Genomic DNA, 22009 nt, shown 5'->3' on the forward strand with positions numbered 1-22009 from the left:
TTGGAGCTGATTGGCTGGTGTCCAGAAAACTTCGGGGAGCAAATAAAATCACCAGTTGGGGAACCCTGGAGTAGAGAGAGATCAGTAGACACTGTAACCAAGAGAGGTGGTTGTTAAAGTGGAAGTGGTAGTGAGCAAAAAGTTCAGACTAAGATTTATGCCCGTGAGTGCATATCAATTCTGTAAATCAGGCAAGATCTTGGTGCACTGTGTGACGGGTCAGTGGCTCTGGTCCTGGGGTATATGATGATCGAGTGAGGGAACTGGTCGACACTACGTCCTGCCCAATCGAGGCTTCCTGAAACAACTGACAGACCTGGATATACAACTACAGCAGGACATACTAAGACACTGACACACACACATTCATCAGTAGAGAAGCAAACAGGAGATGGACTATAACAACATGAATGGAAGAAACTATAATAATCTGTCTGAATGCTCACTGCTTGTATGTTCAACTCCATTGTACTTTGTTAAATGTGTATATTGCCATAATGTTAAATTATTACACAGTAAATACGCTATTAAAAAATCAACCATATTTTCATTCATATTTTGAAAGCAATATGGCGATGGCGCCTATCAATAAATGTGTTCTCAATTTACCTGGGGAAATTAAGACAAAAATAAATGTGTTAATTAAATATCCTTGGTAATTTGGGTTAGCAGCTCATATCGAGGATACATAGGATCCTTTCCTGAATCATAACTGATTTTATTTTTTAAAATGTATCGCTAGCCTGTGTCAATGGACAATGAGTGAAGTAAGTCCCAATACCACACGCAGACTCAATGATATCAACAACCATACACATGAGGAGAGGTGCTTACTTCTGCCCTAAGCCTCACAGCCCCTGCAGACCAAGTTCCCCATTTACAAACAGGTTCCTAGAGTGTTATGAGACTTATACACAGGCTGTTTATAAAATTATAAAAAGCCTATTATGATATTTTGTTTTAGACCAACTGAAATGTGTTTATTAGCCAATATCTACAGGCTACACCCGCATCACTTTAAAATTCATTATTTAAATATGAATCATTTGTAAAACAGCCATAAAAATCACTAATGACTCAAGAGGCTTTGACACGTTTACAAAGTGCACAGAGGCCTTTACACATTTACAAAGTGTACAGAGAACTTTACACTTTTACTGTGCGCTTTAAGGTTAAGGAATCTGTTTGGTTTTACAGCAACACTACCCTGCAACAACACTTTTCCGTTTCAATAAGCCTCCAGTCACAATAAAACATCAATCAATGAAAACAATGATCAAATCTAAACCACAATGACACCGCCTATCTAATTTCTATGCGCAGTGTTCACCCATCCGTAACTAACCCATTAACCATGTCCCTAACCGGTTACCTAATCCTGACTCACTAACTTGGCTTTAGCTCGGTCTCCAAGGAGAAGACTGGACAGCAGTCGGATTCCAGCAGCATCCTGCAGTGTGTGTAAACATGACAGTTTATTGAGAGGCTGATAGTTAACTGTGAATCGGCAGTATTACGTTGGTACCTAATGTCTAACTGTGTTTACAGAGGGCAGTAGACTTCAGCAGTCCTTAGGGAGGGCAGTTGAACATCAGTATAAACAGATACTGCTGTATCAGGCAGTGTGGCCCGAAAGCATCCCCTAGCGTAGGACAAGAAGAATAGGCACAGAAGTCTGGTTGCAGAAAGACAAGGGAAGAAGGGATGAAAGCAATGACAGATATATGGATGGATTGGATGAAGGCATGGATGGATGGTTGGAAGAAAAAAAAGGACAGGGGGGACCTGGTTTCATTCAGTTGGAAGGGTGGATGGGGTAGGGGTAAGAGGTCAGCAATTAAGGTTACAGGTCATCAGTGGAAGTCTGGTTTTTCGGGGAAGGTGCATCCTGCTCGTCTGATGATGACGTTGGCAGCGTAGTGTCCTGCTTTCACACACTGTTCCAACTCCTTGTCCTGGACCAACTCTGACAGGAATCCTGCATGACACACACACACTTATTCAACTTTCTCAAGGACCAACTCCAAGGACCAGACAAATATCCCAGAAAGCCACCCAAAATGTTCATGCACATAGACAAACATACACTCAGGGACACGTACCTCCTACAAAGGCATCTCCGGCTCCATTTGTGTCCACAATGTCCTTCTGGTCAATCTTCAGCACTGGGAACGTCTCCACCTTGTCACCTCCTTCACACACACACACACACACACACACACACACACACACAATACGGGTTCAAAATGGCAAAGCAAAGCACACACACACACGGTATATGGGTTGAAAATGGCAAATTTGGGCACTAATAGGCACCTTAATTGGAATGTAGTGGCTGTACAGTATCATGCTATACATGTCAGAACTCTAGCTCTACGCTTCACAGCGCTGTACAGATATAGGATCAAAATTTTTGCCATTTGCTACTGCAGGAAAATATTCCTGCAGCAACAGGAACTGTGAATTATTGAAAACATTGTAATTATTATTGTAGTATTGTAATTAACAAACATTGTTTGTAGGGGTTAATAGAAGCCATTTCAAACCTACAATACAAGTATGCATTTCTTGCTGTGCAGGTAAATCACGGCAACAAAAGAGTGATTTAAGTTAAGATCCTACATCTGTATGGGTGTTGACTGACAGCCTTTCTGAATTTAAGCATTGCGCACAATTTATTTTGTTGTCAGTGAGGGCAATGATGTAAATTGCGATGACTCAATGTATTTTGAACGATGAGACGTTGAGAATAAGAGGATTATAAATAAATAATGCTTTGATGTCATACAAGCAAGCCATACCTGTGACGAAAATAACTCATGTCATATGTCAATGTTTATGATCCATGTTTGATGTACAGATACATGATGATATGATGTCATACTCTGGGTTGTTCCGAACAGAATGAGCCCATGTTTGTTTATTGTGAAGAAAATTCACTGCAGCAAATGCACCTGAATGCACTTATAACTCCTTTCTAGGAGCACCAAGATTACGATCTGTTTCTCTGAATTGCCTTGTGAAAGACTAACACTGTAAGATCATATTTTACAACTTAGCTAGTCATGTTGGCAAAAGAACACGCTTTCAAATGATGCCCACCTGACCCAGATTGTGATTTATAATGGACCCGTTTTGTGATAACGTAAACAACAGTAATTGTTTGATGGCAGGGATGCAAGATTGTGTTCCAAACAAAACAATTACTACGTGTGCTCGCTCTAGTTCCTCAAAGGCACAGCTAGGAGAGCTCCAAAAAAGCATCTTATAGTTGAAGACTCTTCTTTGAGTCATAAAAGTGCATTGAAATTGCTTAGAAACTGTACACACGTTGTCGATGTGTGTGGCCACTTGGAGACAGACACCAGTTAGTCCTCTAACTCAAACCCTTGTAATTTTAGTTGTCTTATGTTGCACCTACCACACATTTTTCAGGAATAGTCTTATGTTATTGAATCAGTGTTTTCAGATTTCATTATCAACAAATGTGGCGAAAAGTATGGTAAATGTAAAATGCACATAAAATCAACAGTGTAATGTTTGGATTCAGTCCTGCGTCCGGTGAACTGTTGTGTCCTCACCTTTAGTTGAATAATTTTCCCATTATCTCCAAACTGTTCCCGTTCAATTGCTACCATGGTTATGCATATTGTTTCATATTTCTTGTGTAAGAAACATTTCAATTTAGCCTTATGCATAATGGCCAATTCCAACGAGTTGCTGAAGGCAGGCTAGTTTCTGCACTCAAATCAGTGTGCGAGTGACAGTGTGTGTGCCTGTCAACGTGTGTGTGTGTAGTTACCTTTGGTCATGATGGTTCCGTCCTTCCCCTGAGTAAAGACAACGATTCTCGGTCTCTTCTTGTTGACTTTGGGCAGAGCCTCGGCCTTCTTAGCAATCTCCTCGATGTCCTCAGTCTACAAACACACACCATAGTCACAAACAAGCTATACTAATATACAAGAGTGTGTGTATTTGTGTTTCAAATCGCAGTCCACTCACCTGAAAGCCTTGCTCTTTTGAAAACGTGGCCGCCTCCTGAAAAACAGAAATATCCCATTCGTTTACATTTACACGGGAGTGTACAAAACATATTAGGAACACCTGCTCTTTTCATGACATAACTTTCACCTGGTCAGTCTATGATCCCTCACTGACGTCCCCTGTTAAATCCCACTTCATATCAGTGTAGCTAAAGGGGAGGAGACAGGTTAAAGAAGGAATTTTAAGCCTTGAGACATGGATTTTTATGCGTGCCATTCAGAGGGTGAATGGGCAAGACAAAAGATTTGAAGTGCCTTCGACAGGAGTATGGTGTCATGAACTGCAACGCTCCTGGGTTTGTCAGGCTCAACAGTTCAAGAACGGTCCACCACTCAAAGGACATCCAGCCAACTTCACACAACTGTGGGAAGCATTGGAGACATCATGGGCCAGCATCCCTGTGGAACGCTTTCGACACCTTGTAGAGTCCATGCCCTGACAAATTGAGTCTGAGGGCAAAAGGAAGGTGTTCCTAATGTTTTGTACTTTCAGTGTATTTCTCCATGTCGTCCTATCTCGTCTGCCTGTCGGTCTCTCTCTCCATCGTCCTCTCGCTCCCCATCTGTCTACTTGTGTCTGTCGCCCGTTCTCTGCCTATTTGCCCGTTGGTCTCTTTCTTTCGGTCACTCTCTCCCTCTACCATTCAGTCTGTCTGTTTCTCTCTCTCTCCAGAAGTAGAGAGAGATACTGGATAAATGAATGAATGAGGGTGTGTGTGTGTACCATCTCGTTGCCGAACAGCACGTCCACATAGGGCATGACCTCCATGAGGGCATCTTTGAAGAACTGAGAGATGAAGGGAGCGGAGAGGTTCAGAGTGAACAGCTTGTTGTTCTCAGAAGCGTGTTTGGCCACTTTCAGTATGGACTCCAGAGACACCGTCAGGAAGAAACCCTACGGAGGAGATAATAAAGCCTGTTATCACTGCTACACAGCCAGTTGTAATGCTACACAGAGCCTGTAATTACGCTACAGAGCATTTTATAATCAATGCTCCACAGCATGTTATAATCAATGCTCCACAGCATGTTATAATCAATACTCCACAGCATGTTATAATCAATGCTCCACAGCATGTTATAATCAATACTCCACAGCATGTTATAATCAATACTCCACAGCATGTTATAATCAATGCTCCACAGCATGTTATAATCAATGCTCTACAGCATGTTATAATCAATGCTCCACAACATGTTATACTAAATGCTACACAGCCTGTTATAATCAATGCTCCACAGTTTGTTATAATCAATGCTCCACAGCCTGTTATAACCAATGCTCCACAGTATGTTATAACCAATGCTCCACAGTATGTTATACCCAATGCTCCACAGTATGTTATAACCAATGCTCCACAGTATGTTATAACCAATGCTCCACAGTATGTTATAACCAATGCTCCACAGTATGTTATAATCAATGCAGCACAGTATGTTATAACCAATGCTACACAGTATGTTATAACCAATGCTACACAGTATGTTATAACCAATTCTCCACAGTATGTTATAACCAATTCTCCACGGTATGTTATAATCAATGCTCCACGGTATGTTATAATCAATGCTCCACGGTATGTTATAATCAATGCTCCACGGTATGTTATAATCAATGCTCCACGGTATGTTATAATCAATGCTCCACGGTATGTTATAATCAATGCTCCACGGTCTGTTATAATCAATGCTACACAGTCTGTTATAATCAATGCTACACAGCCTGTTATAATCAATGCTCCACAGTATGTTATAATCAATTACTCCACAGCATGTTATAATCAATGCTCCACAGTATGTTATAATCAATGCTCCACAGTATGTTATAACCAATGCTCCACAGTATGATATAACCAATGCTCCACATTGTTATAACCAATGCTACACATTGTTATAACCAATGCTACTGAGCCCGTTATAATCGATGCTCCACCGTATGTTATAACCAATGCTCCACAGTATGTTATAAGCAATTCTACTGAGCCTATTATAATCAATGCTACACAGCCTGTTATAATCAATGCTACACAGCCTGTTATAATCAATGCTACACAGCTTGTTATAATCAATGCTACACAGCCTGTTATAATCAATGCTACACAGCCTGTTATAATCAATGCTACACAGCCTGTTATAATCAATGCTACACAGCCTGTTATTATTCCATGCTACTAAGCCTGTTATAATCAATTACTCCACAGCATGTTATAATCAATGCTCCACAGCATGTTATAATCAATGCTCCACAGTATGTTATAACCAATGCTCCACAGTATGTTATAATCAATGCTCCACAGTATGTTATAACCAATGCTCCACATTGTTATAACCAATGCTACTGAGCCCGTTATAATCGATGCTCCACCGTATGTTATAACCAATGCTCCACAGTATGTTATAAGCAATTCTACTGAGCCTATTATAATCAATGCTACACAGCCTGTTATAATCAATGCTACACAGCCTGTTATAATCAATGCTACACAGCTTGTTATAATCAATGCTACACAGCCTGTTATAATCAACGCTACACAGCCTGTTATAATCAATGCTACACAGCTTGTTATAATCAATGCTACACAGCCTGTTATAATCAATGCTACACAGCTTGTTATAATCAATGCTACACAGCCTGTTATAATCAATGCTACACAGCCTGTTATAATCAATGCTACACAGTATGTTATTATTCCATGCTACTAAGCCTGTTATAATCAATTACTCCACAGCATGTTATAATCAATGCTCCACAGCATGTTATAATCAATGCTCCACGGCATGTTATAACCAATTCTCCAAGGTATGTTATAATCAATGCTCCACAACATGTTATAACCAATGCTCCACAGTATGTTATAACCAATGCTCCACAGTATGTTATAACCAATGCTCCACAGTATGTTATAACCAATGCTCCACAGTATGTTATAACCAATGCTCCACAGTATGTTATAACCAATGCTCCACAGTATGTTATAACCAATGCTCCACAGTATGTTATAACCAATGCTCCACAGTATGTTATAACCAATGCTCCACAGTATGTTATAACCAATGCTCCACAATATGTTATAACCAATGCTCCACAGTATGTTATAACCAATGCTCCACAGTATGTTATAACCAATGCTCCACAGTATGTTATAACCAATGCTCCACAGTATGTTATAACCAATGCTCCACAGTATGTTATAACCAATGCTCCACAATATGTTATAACCAATGCTCCACAGTATGTTATACCCAATGCTCCACAGTATGTTATAACCAATGCTCCACAGTATGTTATAACCAATGCTCCACAATATGTTATAACCAATGCTCCACAGTATGTTATACCCAATGCTCCACAGTATGTTATACCCAATGCTCCACAGTATGTTATACCCAATGCTCCACAGTATGTTATACCCAATGCTCCACAGTATGTTATAATCAATGCTCCACGGTATGTTATAATCAATGCTACACAGCCTGTTATAATCAATGCTACACAGTATGTTATAATCAATGCTCCACAGTATGTTATAACCAATGCTCCACAGTATGATATAACCAATGCTCCACATTGTTATAACCAATGCTACACATTGTTATAACCAATGCTACTGAGCCCGTTATAATCGATGCTCCACCGTATGTTATAACCAATGCTCCACAGTATGTTATAAGCAATTCTACTGAGCCTGTTATAATCAATGCTACACAGCTTGTTATAATCAATGCTACACAGCCTGTTATAATCAATGCTACACAGCCTGTTATAATCAATGCTACACAGCCTGTTATAATCAATGCTACACAGCCTGTTATAATCAATGCTACACAGCCTGTTATAATCAATGCTACACAGCTTGTTATAATCAATGCTACACAGCCTGTTATAATCAATGCTACACAGCCTGTTATAATCAATGCTACACAGCCTGTTATAATCAATGCTACACAGTATGTTATTATTCCATGCTACTAAGCCTGTTATAATCAATTATTCACAGCCTGTTATAATCCATGCTACACAGTTTGTTATTATTCCATGCTACTAAGCCTGTTATAATCAATGCTACTAAGCCTGTTATAATCAATGCTACACAGCCGGTTATAATCAATGCTACACAGTATGTTATTATTCCATGTAACTAAACCTGTTATAATCAATTATTCACAGCCTGTTATAATCCATGCTACACAGTATGTTATTATTCCATGCTACTAAGCCTGTTATAATCAATTATTCACAGCCTGTTATAATCCATGCTACACAGTATGTTATAACCAATGCTACTCAGCCTGTTGTCAACAATGCTACTCAGTGTGTGTGTATGTGGTCTTTGTTACATACAGCGATATAGTAAACTTTGGCTTTTTCCACCAGTTTCCAGTTCTCCTTCAAGTCCAGATGTTTGTCCTTCTTATAACAGTTAGCTGCCGCTAGGTTAGCTACCAGGGACCTGAGAGAGGTTGGGGGGAAGGAAGAGAAGAACGAGTGGAGTTGATGAGAGGGACACAGTGGAGTTACAGTGGTAAGACAAAGTATGTGAACCCTTTGGAATTACCTGGATTTCTGCACAAATTGATCATGAAATTTGAGTCACATCAATAGACAAACGCAGTCTGCTTAAACTAATAACACAAACAATTATATGTTGTTTTCATGTCTTTATTGAATACATTCATAGTGTAGAGCGGAAAAAGTATGCGAACCCTTGGATTTAATAACTGGTTGACCCTCCTTTGAAAGAAATAACCTCAACCAAACATATTCTGTAGTTGCGGATCAGACCTGCACAACAGTCAGGAGGCATTTTGGACCATTCATCTTTACAAAACTGTTTCTGTTCAGCAATATTCTTAGGATGTCTGGTGTGAACCGCTCTCGAGGTCATGCCACAGCATTTTAAAATCGGGTTGAGTTCAGGACTCTGACTGGGCCACTCCAGAATGCGTATTTTCTTCTGTTGAAGCCATTCTGTTGTTGATTTACTTCTGCGTTTTGGGTCGTTGTCCTGTTGCATCAACAAACTTCTGTTGCGCTTCAATTGCCGGACAGATGATAGCCTTACATTCTCCTGCAAAATGTCTTGATAAACTTAGGAATTCATTTTTCCGTTGATGATAGCAAGCTGTCTAGGCCCCGATGCAGCAAAGCAGCCCCAAACCATGATGCTTCCACCACCATACCTTACATTTGGGATGAGGTTTTGATGTTGGTGTGCTGTGCCTTTTTTGCCTCCACAAATAGTGTTGTGTGTTCCTTCCAAACAACTCAACTTTAGTTTAATCTGTCCACAGAATATTTCACCAGAAGCGCTGAAGAACATCCAGGTGCTCTTTTGCGAACTTCAGACAGGAGTGGCTTCTTCCGTGGTGTCCTCCCATGAACACCATTCTTGTTTAGTGTTTAACATATTGTAGACTCGTAAACAGAGATGCTAGCATGTTTCAGAGATTTCTGTAAGTCTTAGCTGACACCTTAGGATTCTTCTTAACCTCATTGAGCATTCTGCGCTGTGCTCTTGCAGTCATCTTTGCAGGACGGCAACTCCTAGGGAGAGTTGCAACAGTACTGAAATTTCTCCATTTGGAGACAATTTGTCTTCCTGTGGACTGATGAACATCAAGGCTTTTAGAGATACTTTGGTAACCCTTTCCAGCTTTATGAAAGTCAACGATTCTTAATCTGAGGTCTTCTGAGATCTTTGTTCGAGGCATGGTTCACATCAGGCATTGCTTCTTGTGAATAGCAAACTCAAATTTTGTGAGTGTTTTTTACAGGGCAGGGCAACTCTAACCAACATCTCCAATCTTGTCTCATTGATTGGGACTCCAGGTTAGCCGACTCCAGACTCCAATTAGCTTTTGGAGAAGTCATTAGCCTAGGGGTTCACATACTTTCCCCAACCTACACTGCGAATGTTCAAATGATGAATTCAATATATACAATACAAATACAATGATCAGTGTGTTATTAGTTTAAGCACACTGTGTTTATTTATTGTTGTGACTAATGTTATGACCAATTTATGCAGAAATCCAGGTAATTCCAAAGGGTTCCCATACTTTATCTTGCCACTGTAGATGGAGTGGAGCCTTGACCTGTTGTCCTTGGAGTGTGTGTATTATGAGAGTGAGAGAGTGACGTGTTTACCTGTTGTCTCCGGTGATGCATGCGGCGCAGGTCCCTGTAGGCTCCTCTGTCTGCTCATAGTAGTAGGCGTCCACGTGGGCCTCGTCTGCCTTCTGCTTCAGAATCTCCCCAAACTTATCTTCTCCGATACAGCCGAAGAACGTACACACCTTGTGGGGATCCTGGATCATCCACTGTGTGTGTGTTTAAGTAGGTTAGCGCGTGTGTTGTGTGTCAGTGTGTCTGAATGAAACATACCTGGGCAACCTTTACACATTTTGAAAAAGGTAGTGGGATAGTGTAATGACTAAGTGTGTGTGTGCGTCTCATACCTGGGCGATTTTTATAGAGTTCTGTGTAGCTCCTCCGGCATGGTACTCTACTTTAAACTTTTTGACAATCTCTTCAAACCTACAACACACATGCACGTACAATGTTTAAGACAACAGGGAAGTTTGTTGTATGGTTTCAAGCGTTACCAGGATTCAGTACATGAGAAACATAATATTTTTTCTTCTGAGACAGAGCTAAAGACCATTATGGCCCCAGTAGCTCCAAGTAACATGTTCTGTTCTCTATATATAGGAGCCTTATCACCTACTGATAACACACACAGACGGACAGAGAGAGTGTGAGAGATGGAGAGGGGATGGTAGAGGGGGAGAGAGGGAGGTGTTTCCGTGCGTACATATGCGGGTCCACGTGTGTATTAATGGGGGGATGCATGTTAAACGGACTAAAATAGGGCTGGCCCAGCAGAACAGAGCTAAGGAGGTGAGGATGAGATTTTGCGAGACTGTTTGCGCCATTGGCTGAAAGAGACGCACATGAGTGAATCAGATGCCTTCCCCCTCCAGCACAGCTATTTCCCAACCTTAGTGGTTTGTTTACTGCCCAGTCTGTCTGCTGACTCAACTAGAGCAGGGTGGTTGTGTGCTAACAAAACAGCTGAGGTCAGTATTGGTCACAACTCAAACATCTGGACAGGAATGGACTAAGGCTGGGGGGGAAGGGGGCCAACACACCTAGGACACAGCTCAAACACCTAAACCTGGGGTCCGTTCAGACTGACACAAAGTTACAAAACGTTCAGATAGAAATGTATTGTGTAGAACATACATGATTGTCTGAAGAGTAGAATAAATCGACTAATTTATATCTGCAACGTCATGAATGTTACACTTCTTAGTCTCAATAAGCCTCCTGCAGTGAGACGTTTCTCCTCGACCAATAAGAATGCCTGGATTAGAGCGGAGGGAAACTCCCAAGGCTACAACAAAACTCTGCACAGCTGAGACTGTTGCTCCCTCTGTCTGGACATGCTCCAGATATACTAATTATGTACAGGTTTTCTGGGGCAGAATGAATCAAATGTCTCAGAGTAAGGGCTTTCCCACATAGTTTTGAGCTATAGTTTGAATCAGAGTCCGATTTTTTGTTACATTGTATTTCTTTTTTTTTGGTCCGGTTGGTTTCACATTGCCAAAGGACAACAAAAAAAAAGAGTCCTAAACAAAAACCACGTGTCCATGCAAGTCATTTGTTTATTGGAAAAAAAGCTCACGTTAAATCCATCTGTGAGCATCACTTGTGTGTCCCAATCTTCATAATACTTTCGCTTTGGTCTTCCAACAACATGCGGGACGAAACTGAGCAATAGCCACTCTAACCCTAACCCTTATAGCCCACATCGCCCCTAATCGGATGCGCTTCTACTGAGAATGTTTCAGAGATGTCAAGTTATGATGATGCATGCATTTTGCAACCAATCATAAGTTCTCACCTGCAGTGAACCACAGTGCATTATTTAGTGCGCTCCCGAGTGCAATAGTGTTCACACCAGTCCAAACAAACCGAATTAGGGGGGAAACGCACTAGAGTTGTAAAAGAAACGCTCAAAAACAATTTGACGTGAAAAGCCCCCTAAGAGTGCTGATCTAGGACCAGGTTCCCTGTGTCCATGTAATCATATTAATTGTGATCTAATTGGAAAAACTGATCCCAAATCCGCACTCCTTCTCTGAGACGCTTAGTTAATAGGTCCTTATCAAGAATTTGCTTGCTGGAGGGCAAGGAGACTCCCAGCTCCGCTAAAACTATTGACAACTGTGTGTCGTTTTCAAGGGATCGTTAAATAAATGTTAAATATTTAGTTGGAATATCATCACCTATTGAAGAGCATAGCCAGAACTACACATTTCCAATTACTTGACGCAAAACAATTGCTCACATTTAGCTCTATCCTCAGAGTTATACAGCAAGTAACTGCATGCTTTTCACGATCAGTAAACATCAATTGATCGTGTAATTTCAGATACGCGAGGGAAGCCTCATGATATCAGCCACCATTAATTTGATGTTCGAGTGATATAAAATAAAAGTGAACTATACCTGACAAGTATGAGTGGTTTAGCTTAATTTCCCATACTTTGTGGTCTCTGCCTGTCAAGCAGCAGAAGGGCGCATTTGCCGATGTACTGTTGCCTGATAATGTTTACTTTGCAATGTACCGGTATACACTTTGTACATTTGGCTACACATAGTGGTAAGTAGAACTAATGACTGCTTTGCACACTCTTGGCATTCTCTCAACCAGCTTCATGAGGTCCTTAGGTAGTCACCTGGAATGCATTTCAATTAACATGTGTGCCTACTTAAAAGTTCATTTGTGGAATTTCTTTCCTTCTTAATGTTTGTTTAACACTTTTTTGGTTACTACATTATTCCATATGTGTTATTTCATAGTTTTGATGTCTTCACTATTATTCTACAATGTAGAAAATAGTAAAAAATTTAAGAATAACCCTTGAACGAGTAGGTGTTCTAAAACTTTTGACCGGTAGGGTAGTTATTAACAAGCTAACTTTCAGGAAATAAACTAGATGGCTATATCCAAATATTGATTGATTTGCTTGCCATCTATAATGGTGATGACAGTAGTCCGACTGACAACTTTGCCAGGACGAGAACTTGCTGATGTCAAGCTCTTTCCAAAAGCCTAATATCTGATGAAGCAAGCTAAATGCTTATCTAGCTAGCTACATGCCAAATTAATCTCCCAATGCCAAAAGAAGTGCTCAATGTTTTATGGTACAACATTCATATGATATACAGATCTGATCTGAAGACAACGTTGGTTTTACCCTACTGAACCACGGGGAAAACCTCCACGGTCCTTTCCTTCACCACAGCTGTCTTCTTATCTCTATGTGATTAAATGTAGACTTTCTTCCTCAAACTGCTTTGGCCCGGCCAGGTGGGGGAGGTTAGGCCACTTGCCCTTCTGTTGGCTAGTTCTGAACCTCCTGCCCCATCATTGGCTAGACTCGTCCTGGTGAATTCTAGAACGTGCCTGTTCTGTCCAGCCCACTCCAGGAAAGAGAACAGCTCAGTGTGTGAACTTACGGACCCTATGTGTGTGCGTGTGTGCCTGAACAGCGACCACAGACAATCAGGAGTTTAAAATGGAAAAACAGTTCTTCATGTGAGGCAACTAAGACTTTAGATGAACCTCGGACGATGTTGAATGATTGATTGAATTAATGTGAGTGGTAGGAGGTACTCACAATGCTTTATGCTTGTCCTCGGCCAGGATCTGGTCGTTGGGCTTCAGACCGTACCTGAGAGAGAGAATGAGAGAGAAGGGGCAGGAAGGGGGAGAGGGAACGAAAGAAAGAGATGAGTATCTTTCAGTCGTTGAGGATGAAAAAACAGGAGAGCTTCAGGGAACAAAGTCTGAGTCTGTGCCCTTTAAATGTCATTTTCTACGACACACAGAAATCCCCTCTGATTATATACATACGCACACAACGAGGTGATTAAAACCCACTCCACTTTGATCAGGATCTAGTTGATTACTTTACACCACAGCTCTCTCTGTATTTATCAGCTTTGTTTGTTTGTTTGTGTGTGTGTGTGTGTGTGTGTGTGTGTGTGTGTGTGTGTGTGTGTGTGTGTGTGTGTGTGTGTGTGTGTGTGTGTGTGTGTGTGTGTGTGTGTGTGTGTGTGTGTGTGTGTCTAGACTAAAATGTTCAAGGTTTGGTCACATTCTAGTTCTAATCCATTGTTTACATAAGTGGTCTGAGACAGACTGGTCTCGGGACTGTAATCTAGCAGAGCCCTTTGATCCGCTCCCACTACATACAACTACTAAACACTAATGAAACCTATATAAACTTTATCCAAACCCCATCTAACCCTTAACATGCTCTCACTACATACAGCTACTACCCCAACATAGGAGCTACACCAGTGCATCGAGGAGCGTCTCACGCTCGGAAAAAGTTACAGGTCTAGTGTAGCAGGCCAATAACCCCAATGATTCAGTCCAGATACATTTCCTCCACTCTGAACTCATCATCTCTCCCCTTTTCTCTTAATTTGGTGACATACAACTTCATAGCACTGTGACATGATGGTACAGGCCAGAGGAGTGACACACACACGCAATCTGGTCCCTTACTATGGCCGTCTCCGTGCCAGCCTGCTAGCTATATCTCACACATACACTACCGGTAAGAAGTTTTAGAACACCTACTCATTCAAGGGTTTTTCTTAATGTTTTACTACACTGCTCAAAAAAATTAAGGGAACACTTAAACAACACAATGTAACTCCAAGTCAATCACACTTCTGTGAAATCAAACTGTCCACTTAGGAAGCAACACTGATTGACAATAATGGAGCATGCCCAGGCGTTGAAAGGAGGTCATACAGACACGTGGAGGCCACACACACTACTGAGCCTCATTTTGACTTGTTTTAAGGACATTACATCAAAGTTGGATCAGCCTGTAGTGTGGTTTTCCACTTTAATTTTGAGTGTGACTCCAAATCCAGACCTCCATGGGTTGATAAATTTGATTTCCATTGATAATTTTTGTGTGATTTTGTTGTCAGCACATTCAACTATGTAAAGAAAAAAGTATTCAATAAGAATATTTCATTCATTCAGATCTAGGATGTGTTATTTTAGTGTTCCCTTTATTTTTTTGAGCAGTGTATTTTCTACACTGTAGAATAATAGTGTAGACAACAAAACTATGAAATAACACATAGGGAATCATGTAGTAACCAAACAAGTGTTAAACAAATCAAAATATATTTTATATTTGAGTTTCTTCAAAGTAGCCACCCTTTGCCATGATGACAGCTTTGCACACTCTTGGCATTCTCTCAACCAGCTTCACCTGGAATACTTTTCCGCACAGTCTTGAAGGAGTTTCCACATATGCTGAGCACCTGTTGGCTGCTTTTCCTTCACTCTGCGGTCCGACTCATCCCAAACCATCTCAATTGGGTTGAGGTCGGGGGATTGTGGAGGCAAGGTCATCTCATAAAGCACTCCATCACTCTCCTTCTTGGTCAAATAGCCCTTACACAGCCTGGAGGTGTGTTGGGTCATTGTCATGTTGAAAGATAAATGACAGTCTCACTAAGCCCAAACCAGATGGGATATCGCTGCAGAATGCTTTGGTAGCCATGCTGGTTAAGTGTGCCTTGAATTCTAAATAAATTGCAGACAGTGTCACCAGCAAAACACCCCACACCATAACAACTCCTCCTCCATGCTTTACTGTGGGAAATACACATGAAGAGATCATCCGTTCACCCACACCACGTCTCACAAAGATTCAGCGTTTAGAACCAAAAATCTCCAATTTGGACTTGAATTTGCTCGTGTTTCTTGACCCAAGCAAATCTCTTCTTCTTATTGGTGTCCTTTAGTAGTGGTTTCTTTGCAGATATTCGACCATGAAGGCCTGATTCACACAGTCTCCTCTGAACAGTTGATGTTGAGATATGTCTGTTACTTGAACTCTGATGCATTTATTTGGGCTGCAATTTCTGAGGCTAGTAACTCTAATGAACATATCCTCTGCAGAAGAGGTAACTCTGGGACTTCCATTCCTGTGGCAGTCCTCGTGAGAGCCAGTTTCATCATAGCACTTGATGGATTTTGTGACTGCACTTGAAGAAACCTTCAAAGTCCTTGAAATGTTCTGTATTGACTGACCTTCATGTCTTAAAGTAATGGACTGTCGTTTCTCTTTGCTCATTCGAGCTTATTTTGCCTTAATATGAACTTGGTCTTTTGCCAAATCGTCTGTATACACCCCCCCCCCCACACACACACACACACCCCTTCTCACAACACAACTGATTGGCTCAAACACATTAACAAATTAACTTAAGGCACACCTGTTAATTGAAATGCATTCCAGGTGACTACCTCATGAAGCTGGTTGAGGGAATGCCAAGCGTGTGCAAAGCTGTCATCAAGTCAAAGGATGGCTACTTTGAAGAATCTAAAATATTACATGATTCCATTAGTGTTATTTCATAGTTTTGATGTCTTCGCTATTATTTCACAATAGAGAAAATAGTACAGAATAAAGACAAACCCTTGAATGAGTAGGTGTTCTACATTTTTGACCGATAGTGTACACGTGACATCTCTGAGCCCATGCCAGCCAAGACGCCACTGATAGGACAGGGGTGAGGGAGGAGAGGGGGGATGAAGAGAGGGCGACGAGTGGGGGAGAAATGAGGCCAGTGAAATAGTTTGGCCCTGGCCTTTTGCAATGATCGGACGGTCAGCCCTACGTGTCAGTACAGGACACTTCCTTCCACGCACACTGTGGAGCACTGGGGCATGGTCTCAGTCAGGGTAGACTGGGTAAGTGGTAGCTAGCAACTAAGGCGGAGCAGGTAGCTTTCGTGAGCAAAAAGAGTTCTTGTTCCAAACTTCCAGTTCAAGTCAGTTTCTGTTTATTCAGTTTTACAATATAGCATTTCCAAAACTGCCCCCCCAAAACGGTTTGTGTAACATGTAGGCTTACTGTTTAACATTTTGTTAAACTAAGAAAATATATTTCAGAGAAGGGGCCACCTACTGCCGTTTGTGGCCTTGAGGATGGATCATCTGTTACCCTAACCTGATCAGTGGCTGACAGTTGCCGCTTCCAGCCACTCAAGTGCATCTGGGTGTGGTGTCTGTCCAAAAGGTTGGGAATTAATATAAAAGACAGCAACAACATGCAGGAGGAAACGCAATAACCGCTGATTGCTGTGAATAGGGGAGACCGGGGCTGGTTGTCACAGTACTTAGCCTATTCCTCCCAATCTAGAGTGCATTGTAGCCAAATAATTGTAAGATAGAAGAGGATATCTACCTAGTCAATTCCATGTTAGCATCTCAAAACATTGAGATGAGGTGAATTCCTCTGTTTTTAATAGGTGGCGGAAGTAAAGAAAATAGGCATGTCTTGGTATTTTCATTGTTTGAATTATGGGAGGCTATCCATGAACAATTATGTTTGTTGAAAAAAAAGCTAAGGGAGAGCTGTATTTCAAACCTATTTTCAAATTGCTAGGTCAAGCCACGTAGAATTATAGCATCATAGTTAGCCTTTATGTTTAATTCGGGATGGTTATATAAAAAGTTGTACTGACAAAGTATAAGCTGTTGAATAATAAATATTGTTTAAATCAATTGCCTGGTTATTACTGGGCTACATTCATTTCAAGTAGACAGTGTGATAGGTAGGCTTAAACGAATAATCCACTCAAACTATCTTGCAGTATGTCAGCAGTCAAGTTAAAGATATACAATTTTCAAGAAGCAAAGTTTCACTTGCCACATCATAGTGAAAATTGTATCACCATGATGCAAAACGCAGTGAAAATTAAAATCCTATATCTTGAAAACTTGACTGCTGACATTCAAAACATTTTGGGACTTTATCAACAATGGGCTAATGAAAAAAATACCAAAAGATAGTAGAAATGGCCAAGATGGTCAATCTGACCATTTTCAATTTAGTAATTTCAATAACTTAATTTCAATAAAAACCTTTAACCTACCTGTCCCTGACTTTCCCTAAATATGTGTATTTTACACTATAGGAGTACTTTGAGATAAATATCATAAAATACAATAACTTTAAGCATTTCATTCTCAAAAGAGCCATGACACGACTGTATGCATATATTGAACAGTAGAATAGCAGGGCCTAGACGAGTACCAATAGCAGCCAATGACACGTCTTTTGGATGTCAACATTCTTACAGTCTAATAAATATATGCGAATGGAAGAATAATCATTTGGATGGGTTTCTAAAGGTCTTAGGTAACATTACAATACGGAAACATTTATATTCGAAAGAACATAACTTTTCCTTATGTTACTGTAGGCTGGCTATATGTAAAACAAATATATATAAAAAATAAACAGAATTTCAAGTGTCAAATACATTTTATTTGTAGAGTGCCTTTGTTACAACTATGAATCAAAAATATACGTTGGAACACAGTAAAAGCTCATTTTTATAACGACAAAACAAATAAAAATACCCAAACCAAGACGCACGGTCAGCGAGATATTGGACACATTTTTTGCTTCGCTCGTGCTTACAGTATGGTGTGCGTCTTCACCCAACATTTGGATCTCATTTAGGGATAACAATCCCTTGTCCTAACAGTCGACACAAATCTTTGTCACTTTCACTTGCAACACTTCCCACAAACAAGTCACTTTCAGCTGAAACGGGTGTCGCGGGTTCTGTTCCGAGTGCATCTGCCCACCTGGCAGTTTCTCTTCCCCGGGAGCTGAAAGCAATTTTGCTTGCGCAATGGCTCGCGTGGAATCTTTGCTGCTGCCGTGGCCTTCATATATCTCTCACGTAGCCCGTGTGCCAGATAAAGTCTCTCCTGCTCATGGTTTTGTTAAATTACAGCTTGAAGCTTGAACACCACGTGTGCGTTGTTAGCAGCCAAGTCAAGCAGGTTGTAGAACACAGCAACAAGCCAGCGGCGAGTTCCACCTTTCACCGAGTACAGCAGTGCCATCTGATTCAAAACATCCACACCGAGACCTATGGAATAGAATAAAAAAGGTGAGGATAATTTTCTCATAGGAAAAACAACAAGTGTGATACAGAAGAGCATAATGCATTGCATATGTTTATCTATATATGGCGATGTGTATTACGTAATAGTGACATACCTTTGTTCGTTGTAGTATGCAAGTCTCCGGTTCTCGTTGTGTCCCGATCAATGGCAACTGTCGACTGTCGGATGCATGGTGCTCAAGACTCAAATGTTATTTCTTGCCTTGGTAATGTGCGAGTGTTGGCTTGCAATTCTGAAGCACTGTTTGAATATTTATTTATTTAACTAGGTTGTGGGAAACTGTTACTGTACAGTTGCCTTATTTTTGCACTAAGGGAGGGAGCTCCCATCTCCTTTGTTCATGGTGCCGACCAGGCTTGTTTTCTTGCAAGCAACTTGTTCGCCAATGACGGTGAAGAAATTGTCCATGGTGACATTTTGCCCCTTGCCAATGTATGGTTCCACAAGCATCATCACCACATTAGCCAACACTCGCTCACCTGCTGCCCGATATGAGTCTTTCCCAGATATGGAAAGCCGTTCAGCAATAATCAGAAGGATAATCAGAGATGTCGTGATCCATTTCTTCCCCGCCATCCAAGTCGTTTTCATTCAAACTTGTAGTAACGCTAATGCAGCATGTCCATCCATTCGTCTTGCTCTTCTCATTGTAAATTACGCACGCGCTCACTGTGACCTACTCCAAGTAGGCCTAGAGTAAACTAAGACTGTTTGGATTTGGTGGACTGAAAGGGTAAACTGTTTTGAGTATAATTAGAAAATATTAATACAATAGACTGGCCCACCTGTTCTTCATTCACAATTAGTGATTACAGAATTGTATTTATCTGTGCATGGCTCAGCCATGCAAATCTATGGCTGCTCCATTCCATGCCCTACCACAGTCAACACATACTTTACAGTAAATATATAATGGAATATAACAGAAAAATAAAATCCCAAATAGCTGTTGCTGATGGTCACCTGTACTCACATGGGCATGGAGCCATGGTTATTCTAGGAAAAAGTTATGAAACAGAGAGACCATCAGCACAATTTGTAGAGTTGTTTGGCAAAAATAGGTTCATTGGAAACCTTGGAATCTTCTCTTTCCGATAGGGTATAGCAATCAAAATGTCTGTCCTGCATCGACTTCTGTAGGATGATATGAAAGAAGTGCTATTTGGTAAACTCGAAAGAAGCAGGTCGAAATGACGAAATGTTGACATGTTTCTTGGTCAGTTAAATCATTTTGTTCACATGCTAGGTTGTTTTTCGATGTTAGTTTGAGTTTGTTGCAACTTTCTGCTGCTAGGAAGACATTGCAGTCTGAGATTTGAAAAACAACCAATTTCAGCGTTCAACACCATAGTGCCCTCAAAGATCATCAATAAGCTAAGGACCCTGGGACTAAACACCTCCCTCTGCAACTGGATCCTGGACTTCCTGACGGGCCGCCCACAGGTGGTAACGGTAGGTAACAACACATCCGCCACACTGATCCTCAACACAGGGGCCCATCAGGGGTGCGTGTGCAGTCCCTTCCTGTACTCCCTGTTCACTTATGACTGCATGGCCAGGCACGACTCCAACACCATCATTAAAATGTCCAGATGACACAACAGTAGGCCTGATCACCGAAAACGACGAGACAGCCTATAGGGAGGAGGTCAGAGACCTGGCCGTGTGGTGCCAGGACAACAACCTCTCCCTCAACGTGATCAAGAAAAAGGAGATGATTGTGGACTACAGGAAAGGGTCGAGCATTGACGGGGCTGCAGTGGAGCAGGTTGAGAGCTTCAAGTTCCTTGGTGTCCACATCACCAACAAACTAAAATGGTCCAAGCACACCAAGACAGTCGTGAAGATGGCACGACAAAACCTATTCCTCCTCAGGAGACTGAGAAGATTTGGAATGGTCCTCAGATCCTCAAAAGATTCAACAGCTGCACCATCAAGAGCATTCTGACTGGTTACATCACTGCCTGGTACGGCAACTGCTCGGCCTCCGACCGCAAGGCACTACAGAGGGTAGTGCGAATGACCCAGTATATCACTGGGGCCAAGCTTCCTGCCATCCAGGACCTCTATACCACGCAGTGTCAGAGGAAGGCCCTAAAAATTGTCAAAGACTCCAGCCACCCTAGTAATAGACTAATCTCTGCTACCGCAAGGCAAGCGGTACCGGAGCGCTAAGTCTAGGTCCAAGAGGCTTCTAATCTGCTTCTACCCCCAAGCCATAAGACTCCTGAACATCTAGTCAAATGGCTACCCAAACTATTTGCAATGCCCCCCCCCCTTTACACCACTGCAGGTCTCTTTTGTCATCTATGTATAGTCACTTTAATAACTCTACCTACATGTACATACTACCTTAACTAACTGTGCACATGTGTAGTGCACATCAGAGTCCAGATAGTGTTCACACCTGTTCAAATGAATCAAACATGGGGGGTAAACGCACCAGAGTAAAAAACTAAACAAAAATCCTAACGAACTAGGTGTGAAAGCCACCTACGCCCCTTCCCCAGTGACTCACTTCTCCAGGAAGTCCTTGTCCACGACAGCTGAGATGTCCAGCAGGGGGTTCCCCATCCCGAACAGAGAATTAGGGCTGTAAAACACACACAATTATTATCAGTCACAACAGTAGTTTTGTATTGTTACAAACCATAAGATAATGTCATATGCATATGGTGGAATAACATAGTCTATGAGTTCCATTGACCGTCCATAAGTGTACCATTCACGCAACGGCAGAATTATAGGTAGGCCTAAACAGTCTCACGTCAATAGGTGAGAATATGGACTGTGAACACAGATGGTGTTAACACAGATGTGATAGAAGCCCTATATTCATGCATCATCACATGACATATTTCACGAAAAGGCACAATCAGGAGGATAGCAGTGTGTGTGTCTTCCAGGGATGAGTTGAACACAAAG

The 22009-nt window shown here is 41.3% G+C and overlaps 1 protein-coding gene across 2 annotated transcripts in view; it reads right to left on the reverse strand.

Annotated features, from left to right (window-relative positions):
• Window positions 1-1083: 1083 nt before the first annotated feature.
• The window catches only part of LOC109889718 (adenosine kinase), a 38866-nt gene continuing 17940 nt past the window's right edge, over window positions 1084-22009 (reverse strand). For both annotated transcript variants that reach the window (XM_020481367.2, XM_020481368.2), the window contains exons 2-11: window positions 21603-21677; window positions 13737-13790; window positions 10503-10581; window positions 10192-10364; window positions 8386-8494; window positions 4768-4938; window positions 4003-4038; window positions 3803-3917; window positions 2103-2192; window positions 1084-1978 (exon numbers count right to left, since the gene is read on the reverse strand). In XM_020481367.2, coding sequence (XP_020336956.1) covers window positions 1854-1978; window positions 2103-2192; window positions 3803-3917; window positions 4003-4038; window positions 4768-4938; window positions 8386-8494; window positions 10192-10364; window positions 10503-10581; window positions 13737-13790; window positions 21603-21677 — 1027 coding nt within the window. In that variant the 3' untranslated portion in view covers window positions 1084-1853. The remainder of the gene's footprint in view (window positions 1979-2102; window positions 2193-3802; window positions 3918-4002; window positions 4039-4767; window positions 4939-8385; window positions 8495-10191; window positions 10365-10502; window positions 10582-13736; window positions 13791-21602; window positions 21678-22009) is intronic.

The sequence above is a fragment of the Oncorhynchus kisutch genome, linkage group LG4, assembly GCF_002021735.2.
Source record: "Oncorhynchus kisutch isolate 150728-3 linkage group LG4, Okis_V2, whole genome shotgun sequence".
NCBI lineage: Eukaryota > Metazoa > Chordata > Actinopteri > Salmoniformes > Salmonidae > Oncorhynchus > Oncorhynchus kisutch.